Raw genomic sequence first — 19,372 nt, 5'->3', positions numbered from 1 at the left:
ACAGTTTTATTCACAAAGTAGCTCATCCCTGTACTTATCACATTACTTTTATTTTGTACTAAACATCAAACAAAACTTACACATAATCGGTAATAATAAGAATTTCACTAAACTTTCAAACCTTTCATTGCTGCAGGGTGTGCAATCGATAATACAATTCTCTTTTCTGAATTAATTCGGCATGCGTTCCTTGCTCTGCGATTACTCCTTCCTTGACCACACAGATGACATCTGCATCCTGTATAGTGGTTAAGCGATGGGCGATGGTCAAGCATGTTCTGCCTTGTTTCGCTTTATCCAAAGCCTCTTGCACCACCTAAATTTCAAACAATAAACAACTATCTTCTTGAAAAATTCGGATGAAAGCACCTTTTCACTTTCTGCGTCCAGAGCAGAAGTAGCCTCATCCAGAAGTAAAACCTTTGGGTTCCGAATCAAAGCCCTAGCAATAGCAATTCTTTGCTTTTGTCCTCCAGAAAGCTGGGTACCCTTTTCACCTAGTTTTGTTTCATAGCCCTGGAACCCAACGTTTCTAAAAAGTTCGATTCAAATAAGAACATTACCTGAGGTAGGGATATGATAAAGTTGTGAATGTTGGCATTCTTGGCAGCCTCAATAATCTCAGCTTTAGATACTACCCGTAAATTATCCCCGTAAGCAATATTTTCCCCAATAGTTCTGCTGAAGAGGTTGGGTTCTTGGGATACAATACCTAGGTGGGATCTAGCAGGATACGTACTGGTAAATACCGTTTTAAAGTCCCGTAAAAACTCACCTTAAAGAACGTAAAGTAAGCAATTTAATATCGTCATTATCAAGGGAAACACTGCCGGAAGAAGGATCATAAAACCTTTCCAACAACTGTATAATCGTTGATTTTCCACACCCACTAGGGCCAACTAGAGCCACAGTTTTGCCTTGCATCACCGATAAATCCAGCCCTTTCAGAACTGGTAGGTATTCCCTTGTAGGATAAGCAAACTGTACCTTTGAGTATTCAAGATTTCCATTTGCCTACTCAGTGATTAGAAATAAACTATGAACTTCCTTTTCTAAATATACTATGCAAAAACCTACTTCCTTCTTCTCAGTAGCATTAGGGCTGTTCCCAACTTCAGGAATTCTATTAATCATATTCATGACAGTTTTAGCGGCAATCACACCTTTTTCCAGATTCGGAGTGAAGGCCAAAGAGTTGGCAATCGAAACTGTCCCCATAATAAGGCCCTGTGCAACCCTTCAAAGCAAAATTAAGATTAAATAGATTTTCAATTTACTCAGACCTACTTTAAGACATCTCCATAAGGAACATCTTCATTCTTGATTAGTTGCACTCCATAATACATACATGCAGAGAATGCAAACAGCATTATTGCTCTAGATATTGCTGGAAGGGTTAGATTTTGATAAATTCGCATAAGTGAAGTATGAATGTACATGTACCTAATACCAACGCCCTTCCATGAGTGTTTCTCAGGCAGGTTTTAATATGAGGTGTTAGCTCGCTGATATACAGGTTGTAGAAGGTCTCTTCAGCGCCTAAAGAAACTACAGTCCTGATGCTTCCAACAGCCTCCACAGCAATCTAAAACTGGAAATTAGTTTAATCGAATTTTTACACTTTTTATAGTACCTTAGTGGATTTTTGCAATGATTCGCGATATTCATCGGACTGCTGAGACATCTGTCTTCTTTGAAGAAAAGTAGTAATGATTATGACTGGGAAGAACGCCATGGCAACCAAACCCAGCCTCCATTCATAGTACACAGCTAGGAAAATCGACAACGCAGCAGTGGACAAAGAGCTCAATATAGCGCCAATTCGATGTCCTGTTGCCTACTCAACCACTTCGAGCAATTTCAAATGTGGTTGAAATTGAGCTACTTACGCCCTGCACTGAGGCAGCTTCATTGGACAACTTGGCACAGAGCGAACCCACCCCATTGTCCTTTCTATCAAAATATGCTATCTCTTGATTCAGCAATGCTTCAAACATTTTACTTCTGATTCTGTAGGTCAGTTTTTGGCCTGCTCTTCCGAACATATACATCTGAAATGAGGAAGTTTTAGCATCTATATTAAAAACAAAAATTAGGACAAGATAACCTGCATGAATGTTGCAATCATAGCCAAAACCCCAGCGAGAGTAAAGAAAAGACAGTACTTGTTTGTTTCCTTCCTAACGTAATCCACGTCATTACTTTGGAGGACCTGAAAGTTGAGTTACTTTAGAACGGGAAATCGGGTAGAGTGTGGAGATTACTTGTAGGATATCTCCGAACAAAATGGCGAAGACAGGCATGGAAGTGCCCATGGCTATAGCCCCAACGGATCCAAGAATTAAAAGAAACCATTCGGGTGAATTCAATTTCATAATGGACCATATTGATGCTTTTTTGATGTAACTGTCCGATTCCAATTCTTCTTCAACCTGTGTTTTTGAGATATTTTAGAACAAATGAGGAAATACTCAAATAAGGCAAGAAAATACTAAAAATGCATGATCTATTATTTTCAATTCGTCCTTTAGTCTCAATTTAAATGCATTTACTTGATGTAATCTAAGGATTTGGCCCCTTCAATGAAACCTATTTGATGTCCGTTAACTTTACAAAGAAACTCTAGCATTCCCTGCTACTGACCTGAATTCCCATTTTTTGCTTGCTTATAAATTTCTCTTCATACAAAACTCCATATATTACGCCCCTGATTGTTAATTCGTAAAGTTGCATTAGGGTACCAATTTGTTTGAATGTACTTCTATAAATCTTCCCCACTTACCTTCACTGGTGTCAGGTCTTCGTCATCATCATCATTTTCAAATCCCTTTTTCTCACTTGAATTCGGATTAAGCATCGCTAGCTCCTCGCTACCTTGCACTTGAGTTGTGACTAAAACCAACTATAAAATCAACTCCATCTGCTTAAAAAAATTGTAGCCTCTCACCCAGGGTGTAATACTCCTTTTCTAACTTCATAAGCTCATCATGTGTCCCCTCTTCGATAACTTTACCATCAGCGATTACCACGATTTTATTCGCTCCTCTAATGGTGGTGAGCCGGTGAGCCACGATTATAGTAGTCCTGTTTTGACTAGCCTAAACTCTAAGTGAAATCAAGAGTTAAATTACAAGAAGGTGAATTTACTTTATCTAAAGCAGCTTGAACTTTTGCCTCGCTGTTGGTATCCAAAGCTGAAGTTGCTTCATCCAGCAGCAAAATCGCCGGATTGCGGACAAGAGCTCTGGCTATGGCTATTCTCTGCTTTTGACCTCCAGATAATTGTGCCCCTGAACCAAGATTCTTCAATAAGCCAAAATTTTCTTTTATGAATTAAAATTACCCCTTTCTCCAACTAAAGTATGATAACCACTGGGCAGCCGTTTGATAAATACGTGAGCGTTCGCCATCTTGGCTGCTTGAATAATGTCTTCCTCTTTAGCTTCCTTGTTGCCATACCTGGAATAATAACAATAATAAACTTATAATCATACTTTCAGGATTTTTTTAACTATGCATTCTAAAAAAGCTAATAAATAACTTTCACCAAATCTTACTTAATATTCTCATAGATAGTGGTACCAAAGAGAACGGGTTCTTGACTCACCACTCCAATTGCCTGGCGATACCACGTGAGGTCCAAATCTTTGACATCATGATCGTCAAAGAAAACCTGGAAAATTCTCCATTATACAAAAAAGAAATTATTACTGAAAATAGTGCAGTACCTGTCCTTCTATTGGATCATAGAAACGCTGGACCAGCTGCAAAACCGTAGATTTGCCACATCCAGAGCTGCCAACCAAAGCCACAGTCTCTCCAGCTTTAATGTTTAAAGTGAGACCTTGTAAAATCTGGAAATGCCAGATTAAACCCTGTTCGTACTCGCTAATACTACAAATTCTTACCGGAACATCCTTCCTGGAAGGATAATGGAATTTCACCCCTTTGAACGAGATATTGCCTTTGACCTCACTGAGCTTCTCTCCTTTATTTTTGGACAAATTAATACTGGGATTGGTATCGATTATGTGGAAGATCTTGCCACCAGCGGCTTTGCCTGTAGAGAAAGCTTCTATGAAGGGGGATGCCACTCCGAAGCTCATGCTTCCAGCCATCACACTGAAGAACACCTAAAGAGAATCAGCATTTTACAGGCAATTTTAGAGGCTTTAGCTGGAACATACAGTAATCATGTTTCCGGGGGTGTAAACCGGGTTACCATCTAACATCAGCTTCACGCCATACCAGAAAGCCAAGCCATAACTAGAGAATATGCACAACCATAGTAAACCAAAACCGCAGCCTTCGAAAAAGTGTCTTTTGATGTTGTTGTTTCTAGCAAATAGAAGCCCTTTGTTGTATCTACGATTAAACCTTGTGAATGCTGATAGTTTGATATTTGAAGTATCTACCTCTCCTTCTCAGCTTTCTGACCACCAAAAGCTACCACTGTACGTATGAAAGTAATTACTTCCTCTGCAATAGATCCAGCTTCTCCATAAGCATCCAGTTCTTTTTGGGAGAATTTTGTTGTTAACTGAAATATTGCCATTAATAACTGATGAAGGTTGAAATAAAATTGTGAACAACTCACGAAAGCAATGATTCCAATGGCTATCATGGAGACCGGAAAGGATATGAGACAAATGAGAGCCAACTCCCATCCCTTGACTAGGGCCAGAATTAAGGCAGCACAGAAGGTCCCTTGTAGGGTCAAGAACAAGGGAACTTTCTCCCCAATTCCTTCTTCAAATTTTAACAAATCACTGCAAATATCCTCATCAGCCCTAATTTCAAAAACTATTACGAAACTCACTCAGCCATTCTGCTGGCAAAATCTCCAGAGTTATGGACATCAAACCATGGTATGTCTTTATCTAGCAATTTCTGCAGGTATCTAGATCTCAGTCTGAAAACCTATAAAGTAAAAGAAAATAAAATTAAGGAAACAAAACTTGACCTGAATTAACCTGCTTGATTGCAATGTAGCTGAAAGCTTCAGTTGAAGCATAGGCAGTTATCAAGATACCAACACCGATTGCAGAGTTCCAGATGGTAAAGTGAATTATGGCATCTGTAATATTCTGATATGCTGAATCGCACTCCGTGTCACAACCGGGCCAGGCTCTGGTAAAGTTAATGATGCTTTCGGTTAATTCGCCGAAAAGAAGATTGTTTAGGGGTTGGATTGCGCCTGAAGCTAGGGCGATTAAGGCACCGATGATGAGGATGTATTTTTCAGAACTTGTGGCATATCTATACTGAAAGTTAATCTCATCTTATTGTATCTGCGCGCAGAAGATGAGAAAAGTTTTTATGCCGGAAAGTCACTAAGTTTTGAGGAAGTTTACCAAGAGGATAATTTCCAAAGATATCCGCTAGTTTCTCGCTCTCCATGAAAATAATCTCCCAGGTAAAGCTACCGACACCTTAATCTGTGGGCCTTAATAAGATTAATTAATCTTACCAATCCTTTAAAGGAAGAAGGTTCAATGTTTTCATCTGTGTCTGAAGAATCATCAGGTGGTTTGAATTTTCTGCAAGAAAATTTATGTCAAAAATTTATTTCTACTTAATTGAACTTTAATTATTAAAATCAGTCGGTTCAGATTAGTTCCAGAGAACCGTAGCAAACACATTTTGAAAACCCACATTTAATTATAAGGGATTGGGAGAGCCATGGCAGACATCTTAAGCAAAACTTTCAATCGAGCAAATACCAAAGAAAACAATACGTCTGAGCTTTGTGTAACTCTTTCATAGTTTTTAGCAGAAGTGTCTGCTAGGGCTTTGTGATGTGCAAGAGAGAAATAAACTTTATTGCAGAGCAAAAGTAACAAAAGTAGTCGTAATAAGAATAGAGCTTTATGATAACTTTAGATTCCTCCAAAGGGATAAGTAAGGTAGATTTACCCCTTGATCTTTTATACACTCACAGACAAAAATATTGCATATTTTATTTTAAGTCATTATTTTTATTTTTTTTGTTTCCTTTAGCATTTTTAGTGTTTTTCATTACTAGATACCTGAAATTTAAAGGCTTTAAGTATAATCTAATTATTTTAGTCATAATAATGTTTAAAGATGGTCTCTACAGCTCAATAAGCAATAATGTTAAAAATTACAAGTATCTCACAAACGGATGCTTTCTTGTTTGTTGTTATCAGAATGGTGTTTGCAGTGATTCTTTTCCTGTTTCTGTAATTTCGGTAAGTAAGATGCCACATTTAAGCGAGCTAGTTTCTGTTAAAATCGTTACTTTACCCAATGAAGGCTGCAAATCCATGAATCGACTGTGTCTCGTATAGTAAAACGATACAATGAGATTAAAGAATACAAAAGGCAGCCTGGTCAAGGACGTAAAAGATGTATAACGCCGAGAGATGACCAATATTTAAGATTGCGATCCTTGCGAAATCCCTCACTTACCGCTTCGTATTTGAAAAATGAATTACTTATTACTAGACAAATAAACGTAAGTGTTAAAACAGTGACAAGAAGACTAAAGGAGGTCGGTTTAAATCCGAAACGTCTTGCCGGAGTCCCTAGACTTATGCCATGTCAGAAGATCAGACGGTTACAATTTGAAAGATCCCATGCTAACCGGAATGAACATCAATAGGGAAAAATCCTTTTTACAAATGAAACAAAAATACAATTATGGAAGCCAAATGGACGTGGTCGTGTATGCAGAAGATCTGGAAAATGGTTCGCAGAATGTAATCTTGTACAAAACATTAGCTTTGGTGACAGTTCCATTATTATCCGGGGAAGCATTAGCTGAGAGATTACTACAGAACTTGTTGAGCTAAATTTTAGAATAAATGCACACAACGGTACATACGCAACATCCTTGAAGAGCATGTTTTACCTTATGCCGGCTTTATTGGGTACCATGACTTTGAGCTAATGCCCGCACCCATGCCGCAAGCACAGTGACACAGTATCTTGAGAATGTCGCGATTGAGGCATCAGAGTGGCCACCGATAAGTCCTAATACTAATCTCATAGAGCATCTATGAGATATCTTGAAGCGACATATACGAGTACGAGATCCACCTCCTAACTCAATTGCAGAATTAAAAATGACAGGAATTATGGAATCGAGTTCCTCAAGAAACTATCAAAGATCTTCTGCGAAGCGTGCCTGGGAGGATGCAGACTATTGCTACAGCCAGAGGAGAAAATACTAAGTAGTACTAAATTATTAATTTCTTGTCTTAGAATATTGTTATATTGCTGTTATTTTCATTCTTTCTAATTGATTCTTACAACCAAAATCCGGCTGTTTTATGAATTCTTCTATGAGTCTATTATAAACCTTCAGCATGTAATTCATCTAGCTATAACATACGCAAAACGCTCCAGTGCAAGGCAACTAGCAAGAAAAAACACAAAAGGTGCTAAAGAAAGCAACAAAAAATAAAAATAATGACTTAAAATAAAATATGTGATATTTCTATATGTGAAGGTATGAATTTGGATGAATACGGCCCATGAATTATTGTGATTATTTGAACGACGATTTAAATGAATTTAAGATAATTTTTGGTTAATTAATTGAGTAGAATTTGAAATTAAAAATCGCTAGGAATTCAAAAATGCAATTTTGAAAGATTTAATTATACTGATTTTATAGATACGTTGCATAAAATTGCAGATACTTACGCGTTTATGGCCGAATGTTTCTTCTCTTCGTCGTTAGCAGTTAGGTCTACCTGAGTTTTTGACATTGTAACTACCTAAAACACTATAGAAATTTGAAGTATAAAAGTAATTCCAAAAAAAGAGCATTACACAAAATTAATTCTAATAGAAAACGGAAAGAAAAAAACCCTTAATGCACAAAAGTAATCATTATTGGATAGAGAGACTAACAACATTAACCATACCCGAGAAATCAATGACTGCTTAAAACATATTTCACAACCTTAAGCAATGTGGATAAATATAACTTCATGCATTTACCGCACTGGCATCAACGAAACTGAGCAATCCAGACGTAAAACTCTGGAAAAACAACGATCCCCCCCATTTCCTTGAAGCAAACAGCCTTGAAGGATTTGATATACGACAGGCAATTAGCGGCGAAAGTTTCTAGTAAACAATATCGAATAATCCCTTAATAATCCCTTTATTTAGCTCATAGGTACGATTTTTTTTTAAGATAAGGCTCAAGGCCTTAACACGGTTATCGTTTGCAAAGCGTTTGAATTAATTTGCATCAATCAGAATATACGGAAAATGAATCACAACCCTTTGATTACTATACTAGTGACAAGAGATCACAATCAATTAGATAATTAGACGCATATTTTAAATTCGTTAAAAGTTGTGATGTTAAAAGTGTTCGATGATGTTGATGTCATTGTTCTTTGAGTGGCCACTTCCCGATACCACGATGCAGGTGTCACAGCTGAGTTTAGGAGATTCTTACTACAGATTAACGCAAAATTTAAGATTGAAAATAGTGGCTTTATAAAAAATTTAAATAAATTTAAATAATGACTGTTAGTCAAATCATCACATCACACCGGTCACGTCATCGTTTAAATACAGTTTGATTTTCTAAGCGTTATCCTTACCTAAGCTTGCAGCCTCTCACTAGTCCTATAGAATGCAATGAACCATCCAAACACAATCAATACCTTCACTGGCAAGCTTTTGAGAGCACTGTACAAAAATAATCGAAACTTTAACTTAATAAAATGCTCCTCCTATCGATCGTCCCGATAGTGCTAATCAATCGATGATTGTTGCTTAGGTCTGCACTTGCGATTACAAGATAAAACGATTTTTAAATGTCATCGCCAATTACATAATTTTTATTGGCCAAAATGAAATAAAAATTGTGTAAAATTTCATTAAGTTTTGCAATGAGGACTTTGGCCGAACAGCTTTTAGATCACAATCCATCGTTCCCGAGCCGGGATGTTATGGCTGCCATATAAAAATAATAATGAAAATATAATAGTTTCAGGAAATAATGACGATACATAAAAAGATAATTATCGCGTCGTTCAGCTGTATGGACCTAACGTAAACCAATCTGTGGAAAATTAGTTTGTTGGTTGAAGAGTGACCATATGATGGTAATATGGGTGTGACTGTGCCTGCAACCGTCATCAGTTTATCTTTGGTGGCTATAGGACTGTTTCTTGCCTTTCCCAGTAAGTGTCGTAAATTCACATCAAATCATATTACAGCGTCAGTTTCCTTTCATAGAACCAAGCTCTTCAAGCTAGAGAAGAAGAGATGATCCCCTAACGTTTTGTGTTCAATTCTGTATTAGAAAGGGGTCATCAAAAACGTACCGTTCTGTACAATGCTGAACTAATCATCAATTTTCAGCTGTATTTCGAGGCGAAACACTAAATTCAACTCAAGATTTTAACATAAGCCGAGATATTGTTGACCCAAATGGCCCTGCAGTTCAATTTGTTCTCTTCACAAGGTTTGTACTCATGTCTCAATTCTTGTGCCTTAGCAGTTTGACTTTTTTATTATCATCGCACTTATACATGCTCTTTCATTTTGAGCACATGCTCAATCTTAGAACTGAATTTATCCGCTCCATCACCATCTTAAATCTTGCTGGACCAATAAGGCGTTTTGTCCAGAGCTCAAATCAAGTCTAAGACAAAAGCTAATCCACTACAATAATTCTTCTATCCAGACAACCCGCTTTAAGCTTCTGTTAATCCTTTACAATGATTGTTCAGTTTTAAAAGCTTCGTTTGTTAACATTGTAAGGTGATACCACCAATCGCTTAGACGTGGATTAACTTTGTGCTTCGTATTTTGTTGCACTTCATCTTTCTCTTAATCTGCATTTATTAAGCCTATTAATTTTGGCCTAATAATTACAAAATAGTTAAAACGCTAATTATTTCCTAGCTACAATTCTCCGATTATGTTGGAACCCAACAACTCGACTCTGAACTCTTCTGGATTCGACTTGGGGAACCCTACAAAAATAATAACTCATGGCTTTATGAGCAGTATCAAGAATGACGTGTTTAAAGTGATCCAAACTGGTATATCCGCACCTGACAAACCTGTAGATAACTATAACCACAACTTTCTTTCAGCATACTTAGAAACTGGACCATATAACGTCATAGGAATGGATTGGTCAAGACTGTGCCAAACAGAGTACGCATCTGCCATGCGGGGAGCAAAAACTGCTGGACAGCAACTTGGGGATTTTATTCATTGGTTAGGTTTCAATGGAGTGGACATTGCATCTGTCCATTTAATCGGGCATAGTTTGGGGGCTCATGTGGCGGGAATTGGAGCTGACAATGTGAAGGGGGGGAGGGTTGGAAGAATCACAGGTTAACACTTTTTTAAAAAGAAATAAGTAAAAGTCTCGATTCATTTTTTCTTCAGGATTGGATCCTGCAGGTCCAGGTTATGGGGACATAAAAGAAGAACTAAAACTTGACCCGCAGGATGCGCAACTAGTAGATGTTGTCCACACTTTTATGAGGGTCATCGGTATTGCCAGACCTTCCGGACACATTGATTTTTATCCTAACGGTGGCAAGTACCAACCAGGATGTCCGGATATCACTAGTTGTACTTACGTCACTATAGCTAATTCAACACTTTAGATTAGAATTTGTAGTGGCAGAAAGCATATTTTGTAACCATGGGAGGTCGTACTATTTATTTGCCGAATCTATCAGAAAACCGCAGTCATTTCCGAGTACTCGTTGTAGCACCTTGGATGAGGCGCTAGCTAGTAGGTGCTTGGAGGAAAGTGAGGTTTTTATGGGGGTCAGAGAGACTTACAAGTTAGTTTTAATGGTTATTGCCGAATTTTTATGAGATTTATAAATCACTCAAATTTTTTTTCGCTAGGAATGGATTGTACTATTTCAAAACCAGGAGCAGTCCTCCCTATTCCATTAACAATACACGGGAAAAGTAATACTGTTCGATGGATTTTTTGGGTTAAATGATGAAATCACACGCTGAAATTTTGAAGTGAATTGTTTGGTTTATTTTCGTTTCCTAAATTAACATTATTTAATATAATCTTTTTTGCTGCTTTAATGGTAATTGGTATGCACAAGTGTTTTATAAACACCTAATTTAAGTAGAATGAAACTGGTTATTTTAGGTCTACAGAAACTAACACCAGCATGAGATACATAAGCGTACGGATTTTTTCTAAATTTGACAAATTTTCAAATTGTTCTTTTAACACAGTTGTTCCAATAGAGAATCGTTCATAAGACTGTCTTGTCCTTTCCTGCAGATTTACGTTGATGCGAACGGGGAAATTTTGGATAAGAGGAGAAAGAAAACATCAAATACAAGATCCCGAATGTAAATGGCTTCTGTCCGAACTTTTTTAATGGTAACTGATGCCTGGAAGTCTTTGCTACGCTCTACACTTCCGAGTCAAAATATCCGTGGTCAAGAAATAAAACACATTTCTTTAAGAAAATTAAGATTCAACTGTTTATTACTATACGTCCTAATTGATGTCCACAACCTTGTTAACAGTTCCAGAGCAGCTTCCTCGAAAGTGAAAATTAAACCTACAATATCTAACTATGAACTCTCATGAATTTAAAAAAGCCCACAAATGATAATTGAACTTGAACATGGAAAAGTAGAGATGTCTTGAAAAGAACGATGACTGTTCCACTTTCCTTCTAATCTTAATCTAACTATATACTTTTACCATCGAATACTAGACCTATATACGTTTATAATCACCTGTCTGCGCAACTCTCTAAGTACCTATTACACATTTACTTCTTAATTTACATACATGGAAGATTTATTAAGATTAGTCTCCGTAAACCAGCTAGTAAACGCTTTGCTCTTGGTGTTTTAAGATCAGATTTCAAAAGGAATATTAAACTTAAACTGGAAGAAGACGATAAAAGAAGTTAAACACCATTTAAGTTCTTAAATTTAAATATATTTTTAATTAAATAAATAGTGGAAAAGAAATTAGTTAAAGAATTACGAGATACGTTTATTATTTATATATTACGAGAAAGAAATTGATTAAAGTAATTGATATTCTCACGAAATGAAAATTGTCATAAACGGTAAATAATAGCGCAAAAATCTGAAGAGAGTTTTTTTGAACATCGCGTACTATCGCCGGTTTACGACTTAATTAGTTATATCCTAAATTGATATTTCATTACATAATTTCATCAAGAAGAAAGCATTTTATTCATTTCTGAAGCATATAAAAAGAGATATTTATGTATTCCAAAAGTGTCAGATTTTTGTGGTACAAATAAAGCAATAATAATTGAAGTATAAAATTTGATTCCGAGATATTCAAAAGTACTGCTGAAAAATACAAAAATTCCGAATTTTGCCTCACTCGAAAATCGAAATTCTTAAACTTGACCTATAAAACCGACTATATGAGGCTTCACATAGGCGTCCCCAAGGACTGATTTTAGGGCTCTTAAGAAATGATACAAGAGTTTCTCTTGCCATGCTTATCCCTGATCTGCTGAAGATGCTGCAACTGGACGGCAGAAGGGATCATTGGAGCTGTGGCTGCATGTGAAGGAGTGCCTGGCCCTGTAGGGCCGGTAGGAAGGGATTGGCGACGACGTCTGCGCAGGGCAGGAGATAAATTGTATTTTACCTGAAAACAATGATTAATTATTTAAACTCATGAATATGAAGCTTAAAAAGAGATTGCAAAGTATAGTGAGAGATAGAATTTTGGTTCCTAAATCTAACCTAAAATGACCGTAGTTATTTAATGCAGTGGGTTAAGCAAATTGCTGATTGGCATGGCATTATTTTTCACCTCGTACATCTTTAAGAAAAAATAATTTCATGAGTAGTCTTCAATGATTCTAAAAAGAACGCAATTTCCGAATCTTTTTCGTCAATCAAAATCAGCTCAAGTGCTACTATGCCGTTTCGGCCATTTTTGTGAGCAGTTTATTAGCCTATGATTCCGTAAAAATAAATATCTCCAAACTGGTGGGAGGAATTCTTAGTCCCTCCGGATTCAAGGGTGGCCTTTATTATTCATTTGATGCTACCAACCTTTGCTTGCGCCAAGAGCTCCTTGAACACTTTGCTAACATTGACGTTCTCCTTCGCTGAAGCTTCAACAAAACCATTCTCCCAATCTACTGTGACCACTGACTCTGTAGTAGCTGTATCGACCTGCAATTAAAACTCAGACATTTACTCTTTGTTAACATCTGATTGTTATCTTAATCTAATTAACATCTCCGATGCTTTGTTTAAGAAACAAAACGGATTTCAGGATGAAAGGCATTGTTGTGTCTCTACAAGAAGTAGTCGATGTTAAGTAATTGACTTTGGTTTAGCCATTTTGTACAATTTGCTCGTTTATTTATTAAATTGCTCCTCGATAGGAACAATACAAACACATTAGACGAACCCATTCCATTGCCAATTCGGGTCGACACCCCATCACTTCAAATTAATTGACGTTGATTAACTCAACCATTCATCACGACAGGCATGAAATATTACATTTGTAACCGGAGAGGGGAGATATATTGCTACACATTATTTCATCTCACTTTGAACGTCTAAAAAATGGCATAGATGGGGATAAGGATTAATGTATGATTTTGCATTCTAAACTTTTAATGTAGTCAGCCCGGATTAGATTTTAAATTGAGGAAACTTCGGAAGAACATTTTCAATTTTGGAAACCGGCAGGGATAATAATCGATGAGCTGACTAATAACGGAAGTTTTCTGGGAGCTTTTGTTTGCCCTTCTATATAAAAATGTGTCCACTATGGAAAGAGAATATTTGCCGAGCTCAAACAACGGCAATATCGAGGAAGAGTATACCTATAATAAAATTGATTGAAGATTGCTATTAGAAGTTGGCAATAATGCATCGAGAGGCGCAGGCTAGGAATGTTTATACTATATTTTACCTAAACTTTCGTATCTTTGCCTGGAGTAACTACAATTATTTACGTACTTCCCTCCACATTGAATTCATTCCAGAGCGCCTTTGCGAGATATTGCCTGGATAGTTTCTGAACTACGTACACCTGATCCAGTTTCCATTCCGAGGGGTATAATCGCAGCTATTAACCCCTGGAGAGTTATTAAAGTTTATTTGGACCCAAAGTGCTAAAATTTACACCTAAAAGTTACGAGCCTCTTAATACTGGAGATTCCGAGATTCAGAAAAGGGATATTTATATTTATAGTCCTCCCGCCAATCGACTTGTTACGCCTTTAAGGGCCTTTCTGACGTATATTGCAAACATCCTTTTGTATAAAGCGATAACCGTTATTTTTAGTAGTATTGTCGGCATTTCAATGATAATGCTTTGGCATGTTAAACGTACTTTTTAATTTAAACTTTAATCACGGACATACACAAGTGGGACTAATTTCCTAGAGTCAAATTACGATTCTGGATCTGCAACAGGCAACAGATGAGCTCGTATATCTCCCGGTCGCAATTTATATTTTCCGCCATCCGAGAAGTTTCATAAGTTCCGGATTATGTCTGCTTTGAAAATGTACGTTTCTTACCGTGCTACAGCAAAGTAGTCAGAGGCAGGTAAAATAAAACAAACCAAAATTGCAAAGAATTTAAGTCATCATTACTCTGAAACTGCATTTGCATGTAGACTGATGTGACATGGGAGACCTGGAATACCTGAGTCGTGGAATTCAGAAATGGAAATATTTTGTCTTATTCAAAAATTTGAGAATTAAGGCCAAATGTGGTTTTACCGTTTGCAAACCTGGGAGCCATAAGAGCATAATAGAAATAATAATTATCATCTTTGAGTATTTCTCATGTTAACGTCTGTCAGATTATAGATCTGTGAATCTCTTCCGTACGCATTCGTTTTCGTTATATCATTCCTGTTACGTTTCTGAAGTCAATTCCTTTCCCAATCTTCGTCCCATTTTATTTTTGGGAAGTTTTAGACTTAAACCCTGATTGAAAATCTTCGATTAGTTTACATATAGATTTGAACCTTTTTCGGCAATTCTCCTGTTTTTTTTTACTCTAACTTTATAGGTAGTAACGAGTTAGCAACCCATTTAAACGTTCGATTGCTTGGTAGCTCACACTGAGTTGACAAGTCTGGAAGCTAAAACGTCGAGAAACTTTTTTGGTTCCTACCAGATTTTATTTTACCTTTATGTTCTATTTACGTGATAACCATAAACTCGAGGTTAATGCCGTCCCATTATATCCCCTTTCGAGAAAAAACTCTCCGCTTTATAGTGGATACTTTATGATGCTTTAACGTTCCTTAAAGCCACACCCTAAAGTTCAAGTTTAAAGCTAAAATTTAATTTTTTTACACATTTCACAGCTTATAGAGGAAAGTTAAAAATTTATGTACGTCCTCGTTATACGTTTGGTCAAGATACAAATCTGACAATTTGCTGAGAGACTTCAGGCTTTCGACTATTTTATAACCCACTCCTGTGAGGCATATACTTTGAAATCAACAATTTTAGGAATCTAACCTTTGCTTCTATCACACTTCTGCCTCTTATGTGTCACCATTAAATTCGAGTCTGGTACGGCCCTTTTGTTTACGCAATCAAAGTATAATATGTACAGTGTTTACAGCAAGCTCTTAGCTTTGACCTAATCTGTAATTCTTTTCTTTCAACGATGCATCATCATATTCTAGTCAACATTTTCTGTATAAAATACGGAAGAAAGTGGCAACCTCAAACTTGAGGTTAGTACGGTCCTGTTACATGCTCGGTCAAATAACTTTTATAGCTTTTGGAAAAACATTATGGATGGTCTCAAATTTAGAATCAACAATTTTGGGATTTTTACTTTTCTTAGACGGTCCTGTTACTCATCATATCTAGATATAAAATTTAGTGTATGTGGGAAGGGTTATTTCTTTGCAGCAAGCAAAGCAAATATTTTTTTCTGGAAAAATAATATAATTCTGTATAATGCTACCATTGTTTCTATCACGCTCTTTTCTCTTAAGTGACGAACTACTGCTCTATTATATGCCACAACTTTTATAATTTATTAAAGACCTTTCTGGATTTGAATTGGGTACTCTGTAACTGACCACTGTGACGTATCGAGACTCGAAGTAAAACTTTTGTTAATCTTGGGTTTATTTGTATCAGAGTTCTCCCGACTTCTGCGAAATTACTCAGTTTTGTCCATAAAATACAGGAGAAAATTCGGTCTGCAAGTCATAACTGAGCGTGGCCTTTTTAAGAAACATATACAAACCAGTCAAGCTATATATGCGAGATTTGTCCATAAAATTCTTCCAGGAAACTTATATCTTAGATTTCAAGGATTCTTGAAATCTCGATTCAAACGCTATTGCGTTTTATCGGGTTAAACTTGCCTTTCAGTTAGCTTTCGGCAAGATTTCGCAAAGACATTTTGAGATCTTCGCAAATAACAAAGATCTTTGCGAAGGTCTCAAAATTTCTTTGCCCAATTCCTATTTGAAAAGAACTTGAATCGAGATTTTAAGCATTCGGCCTCAGTTCTTACTATCAACCTATTCCGGGTTTCGAATCCAAATTACGCTCCGAACCCTGGAAGACTTACCAGAAATGCATTATCTGTGGCCCCCCTCTACTATCTAAAACCTAGCCAATATGACACCTGAGACTTTAATACTACTTTAAAGGGTAATGCAGCAGATAACACCAGACAAACTGGTTATGATGTTGACCTAATACTCGAGGCTGTCACGATTTGGATTTAGCTACAAATTTGCTGGATTATTCACGAAAGTATAGGTTTTCCAATGCTCTCAATTTCTCTTTCTGTGAAGCAATTCGGACGTATGATTTATGGGGTTTCCTAGTTTTCCAGGTCGTTTTGGACTTCCTAATAGGTTTGGCCTGGTTCTCGAAAATCTCTGTGTTTATGCACAGTAATTAACCAGTGTGTGTTGATTTTCAGATATATATTAATTGTTTTCATGTAATCTTCGCGCTCTAGGCTAGTCTTCCTTATATTATCACTCACAATGTTATCGGCTAAAATATATGAAGTAAAACGAAGGCTCGAAATTTTGCGAAGAGATCATTCATTTTAATACCTGTAGGTTTTTTATAATAGTTGTCTAGGGTTTTTGAATAATAGGGTTTATTGATATTAACGGATTCTGCTTGCGGATAACACTTCTGGTGAGCCACTCGAAAAGAAAGAGAACCCTCTAGATTCGGGGCGCTCTTAAATACTAAACTAAGGGTAATTAAAACAGTGTCGTACCCTGGCTAGAAAGCAATTACTGACTTATGACACCACCTGAGTCGTTACCATGGTACTGATAACGCTTTGTCGGTACATTTCCAGAGATGCCGACAAAGCGCGGCCGCGCGTCTCATCCACGCCGACAAAGGGCGGCTATCCTTTCCCACAGGTACCGACAAAGGGTGGCTAGACGTTAATCATAAAATAGCAGAATTGCATGAAGATAATGATTGCGAAACCCTCTTAATTGACGAAAATACCTCTAACCAGGTTGCGACATACATAGGCGTCCTATGGGGGCAACATCAGCCCCTTTACAATTCTTTCATCTTAAATTAAGACCTAACCTAATTAACAGCATTAGAGCACTATCACTATTTACAACTCAACGACTTCCGATTGTGCCTCGACTTTATCGTAAACGTGGAAAAGTCTTTATATATGTGCCCAAGGGTTAGATCTATTCGACCTAAGAATCCCACATACCTGTAAAATAATATTACCAATCAAAAACAAGTAAAACATGATTGCTCAAAATAAACAACGTTTTCATGCCAGTAATTTTCCTCTATGGTTTCCATCCATCTCCAACTCCTTCCAGATCGCTTATCGTAGTTTCATTGTGAGCCCACTGATGTGCATCTGAATACAATCGTCACTTTTTCTCGATTTTCAATCAACGAATTCGCTTTAACCTCCTCTTCGTGATTTCTATGATGTATTGCGCTCGACACCCGCGGCAAATTAGGTCCCTCTGACCAGATTACCTCCAAGAAAGGGTGAGCTAAAAGTTAGTTTGACCAAAAAAACCATATTTCAAACAGGCATACGATATATTTAACGCGTAATTTGGGTAAAGACACGAATATTGCGAGTTGAGATTAAAAGCTAAGGTTGAAAATCGCTATCCTATCCCTTAAAAATAATGAACATTTCCATGTCAATGGCTTTTCTCCATGTTTTCCATCCATCTTCAGACCCTTCCAGATCGTTTATCGCAGTTTGATTGTGAGCGCCTCGATGTGCATCTGAATACAATAGTCACTTATTCTCGATTTTCAGTCAACGAGTACGCTTAAAATTTCGTTTCGGATTATCAGACACTCATATGTAACCGAATGTTATATTCTTTGAAGCAGTATGCAAAGCACTTTACACGTTACTTCGTACCGCTTCAATATACATTATTTTGCTAGGCATACGGGACAACCTTAAGGAGATATTCATTTAGTCAAAAAATACATAGGATGTCGAAGTTTTAAAGAAATATTTCTTTTATTCTTTACAAACACAATAGGTTTTTCTAGTACTCCGCATTTCGGAAATGAAGCGATTCCAGACATGGGTTTGTACGAACTTTTTTCCTTATTTTGACTCAAGGAACGAAGTTGCGCAGTATATTAAGGCAGTGTGTAGATGTGTAGATTTTGCACGTTACGTGTAGATCGATGCACGTTACGAGTTTAATAACAATCTGTAAATATTTCAAAAGATAAAACTAATCCAAGTATTATTGAGTAGGTAATTTCCCATCAAACATGTTTTGTGAAATCAGGAATTGTGTATTCATGTTCGGGGTGTTTGTTTAGGCAAACGGGATGCATTGTGGCTCCGGCCTAAAGTAAATTACTCCTCTGTGTGCTTTGCGAGAAGAGAAAGAACAACTGCCTCAAGCTATATAACCGAAGATTGAAATCCCCAGCTAATGCAGGAAAGGCCTTAAGACTCTTTTAAAGCGGTGTTGCCTTAAAATTCCTTAAAAGCAACACCGCTTTAAGACCGGCTTAAAGCTATCGACTGCGGATTTTCTTTTGAGCTTCTGTTACAATTGAAAGCTCAGATTTTCAACACAGAAGAAGGAACTTTTCCTACGCATTGTGTTGTATGCGTATAAAGTAGGATTTCTTAATATTTAAAATATCTAATTTCGCATGTGCAGTATTTGTTACGACAACAAACCATTTGGATCAATTAAATGTAATATATACTAAACAAGCCACTAGAGATAGCAGATAATCCAAATACTACTTTTTATGCATGCAATAATCATTAATTCTTCTCCGTTAGTGCAGAAATAAGTACAACAACTCGATCATAAAAGAAATTTCCCTGTCAAAACCACTTTCTATGAGAAAACACTTTTCCC

The 19,372-nt window shown here is 36.9% G+C and overlaps 3 protein-coding genes across 6 annotated transcripts in view; 1 reads left to right on the top strand and 2 right to left on the bottom strand.

Annotated features, from left to right (window-relative positions):
• Positions 1-3: 3 nt before the first annotated feature.
• On the bottom strand, positions 4-8,640 carry LOC136415641 (ATP-dependent translocase ABCB1-like). Of its 2 annotated transcripts, none has more exons than XM_066400320.1 (26): positions 8,589-8,640; positions 7,672-7,745; positions 5,471-5,540; positions 4,974-5,264; positions 4,820-4,920; positions 4,598-4,769; positions 4,416-4,540; positions 4,188-4,365; positions 3,909-4,133; positions 3,729-3,854; positions 3,558-3,673; positions 3,344-3,459; positions 3,148-3,290; positions 2,948-3,098; positions 2,783-2,892; positions 2,265-2,432; positions 2,108-2,212; positions 1,890-2,051; positions 1,634-1,837; positions 1,444-1,585; positions 1,288-1,387; positions 1,078-1,237; positions 776-1,014; positions 564-723; positions 370-516; positions 4-316 (listed from the first exon to the last, which is right to left on the bottom strand). In XM_066400320.1, exons 2-26 carry the CDS (start codon positions 7,734-7,736, stop codon positions 125-127), a joined length of 3,768 nt encoding a protein of 1,255 aa, XP_066256417.1. In that variant the 5' UTR covers positions 7,737-7,745; positions 8,589-8,640; the 3' UTR covers positions 4-124. The 2 variants fall into 2 exon arrangements, with proteins under 2 accessions (XP_066256417.1, XP_066256418.1); XM_066400321.1 differs by having other exon boundaries at positions 7,672-7,753; positions 8,589-8,603.
• Positions 8,641-8,923: 283 nt separating this feature from the next.
• On the top strand, positions 8,924-11,000 carry LOC136415468 (pancreatic lipase-related protein 2-like). Its single transcript, XM_066400050.1, has 7 exons — positions 8,924-9,173; positions 9,355-9,457; positions 9,901-10,040; positions 10,095-10,340; positions 10,396-10,584; positions 10,634-10,802; positions 10,870-11,000. Exons 1-7 carry the CDS (start codon positions 9,101-9,103, stop codon positions 10,937-10,939), a joined length of 990 nt encoding a protein of 329 aa, XP_066256147.1. The 5' UTR covers positions 8,924-9,100; the 3' UTR covers positions 10,940-11,000.
• Positions 11,001-11,447: 447 nt separating this feature from the next.
• LOC136415643 (ras-related protein Rap-1) overlaps positions 11,448-19,372 on the bottom strand; it is a 41,351-nt gene continuing 33,426 nt past the window's right edge. For 2 of the 3 annotated variants that reach the window (XM_066400329.1, XM_066400328.1), the window contains exons 5-6: positions 13,051-13,173; positions 11,448-12,637 (exon numbers count right to left, since the gene is read on the bottom strand). In XM_066400329.1, the coding sequence (XP_066256426.1) occupies positions 12,452-12,637; positions 13,051-13,173 (309 nt within the window). In that variant the 3' untranslated portion in view covers positions 11,448-12,451. The remainder of the gene's footprint in view (positions 12,638-13,050; positions 13,174-19,372) is intronic. The other variant, XM_066400330.1, reaches the window with a different exon arrangement.

Source organism: Euwallacea similis, chromosome 20 (genome assembly GCF_039881205.1).
Source record: "Euwallacea similis isolate ESF13 chromosome 20, ESF131.1, whole genome shotgun sequence".
NCBI lineage: Eukaryota > Metazoa > Arthropoda > Insecta > Coleoptera > Curculionidae > Euwallacea > Euwallacea similis.
This window is presented reverse-complemented; position numbering and strand designations above follow the sequence as displayed.

Excerpts from the sequence above, each read along its gene's own strand:
- LOC136415641 (XM_066400320.1), bottom strand. The coding sequence starts at position 7,736 with ATGTCAAAAACTCAGGTAGACCTAACTGCTAACGACGAAGAGAAGAAA. Across the intron at positions 1,388-1,443 it reads TGGAAGGGCGTTGGTATTAG|CAATATCTAGAGCAATAATG; the intron begins GTACATGTACAT and ends TAACCCTTCCAG. Across the intron at positions 317-369 it reads TGGACGCAGAAAGTGAAAAG|GTGGTGCAAGAGGCTTTGGA; the intron begins GTGCTTTCATCC and ends TTTGAAATTTAG.
- LOC136415468 (XM_066400050.1), top strand. The coding sequence starts at position 9,101 with ATGGGTGTGACTGTGCCTGCAACCGTCATCAGTTTATCTTTGGTGGCT. Across the intron at positions 9,458-9,900 it reads CAATTTGTTCTCTTCACAAG|CTACAATTCTCCGATTATGT; the intron begins GTTTGTACTCAT and ends ATTATTTCCTAG. Across the intron at positions 10,585-10,633 it reads ATGTCCGGATATCACTAGTT|TGGCAGAAAGCATATTTTGT; the intron begins GTACTTACGTCA and ends TAGAATTTGTAG.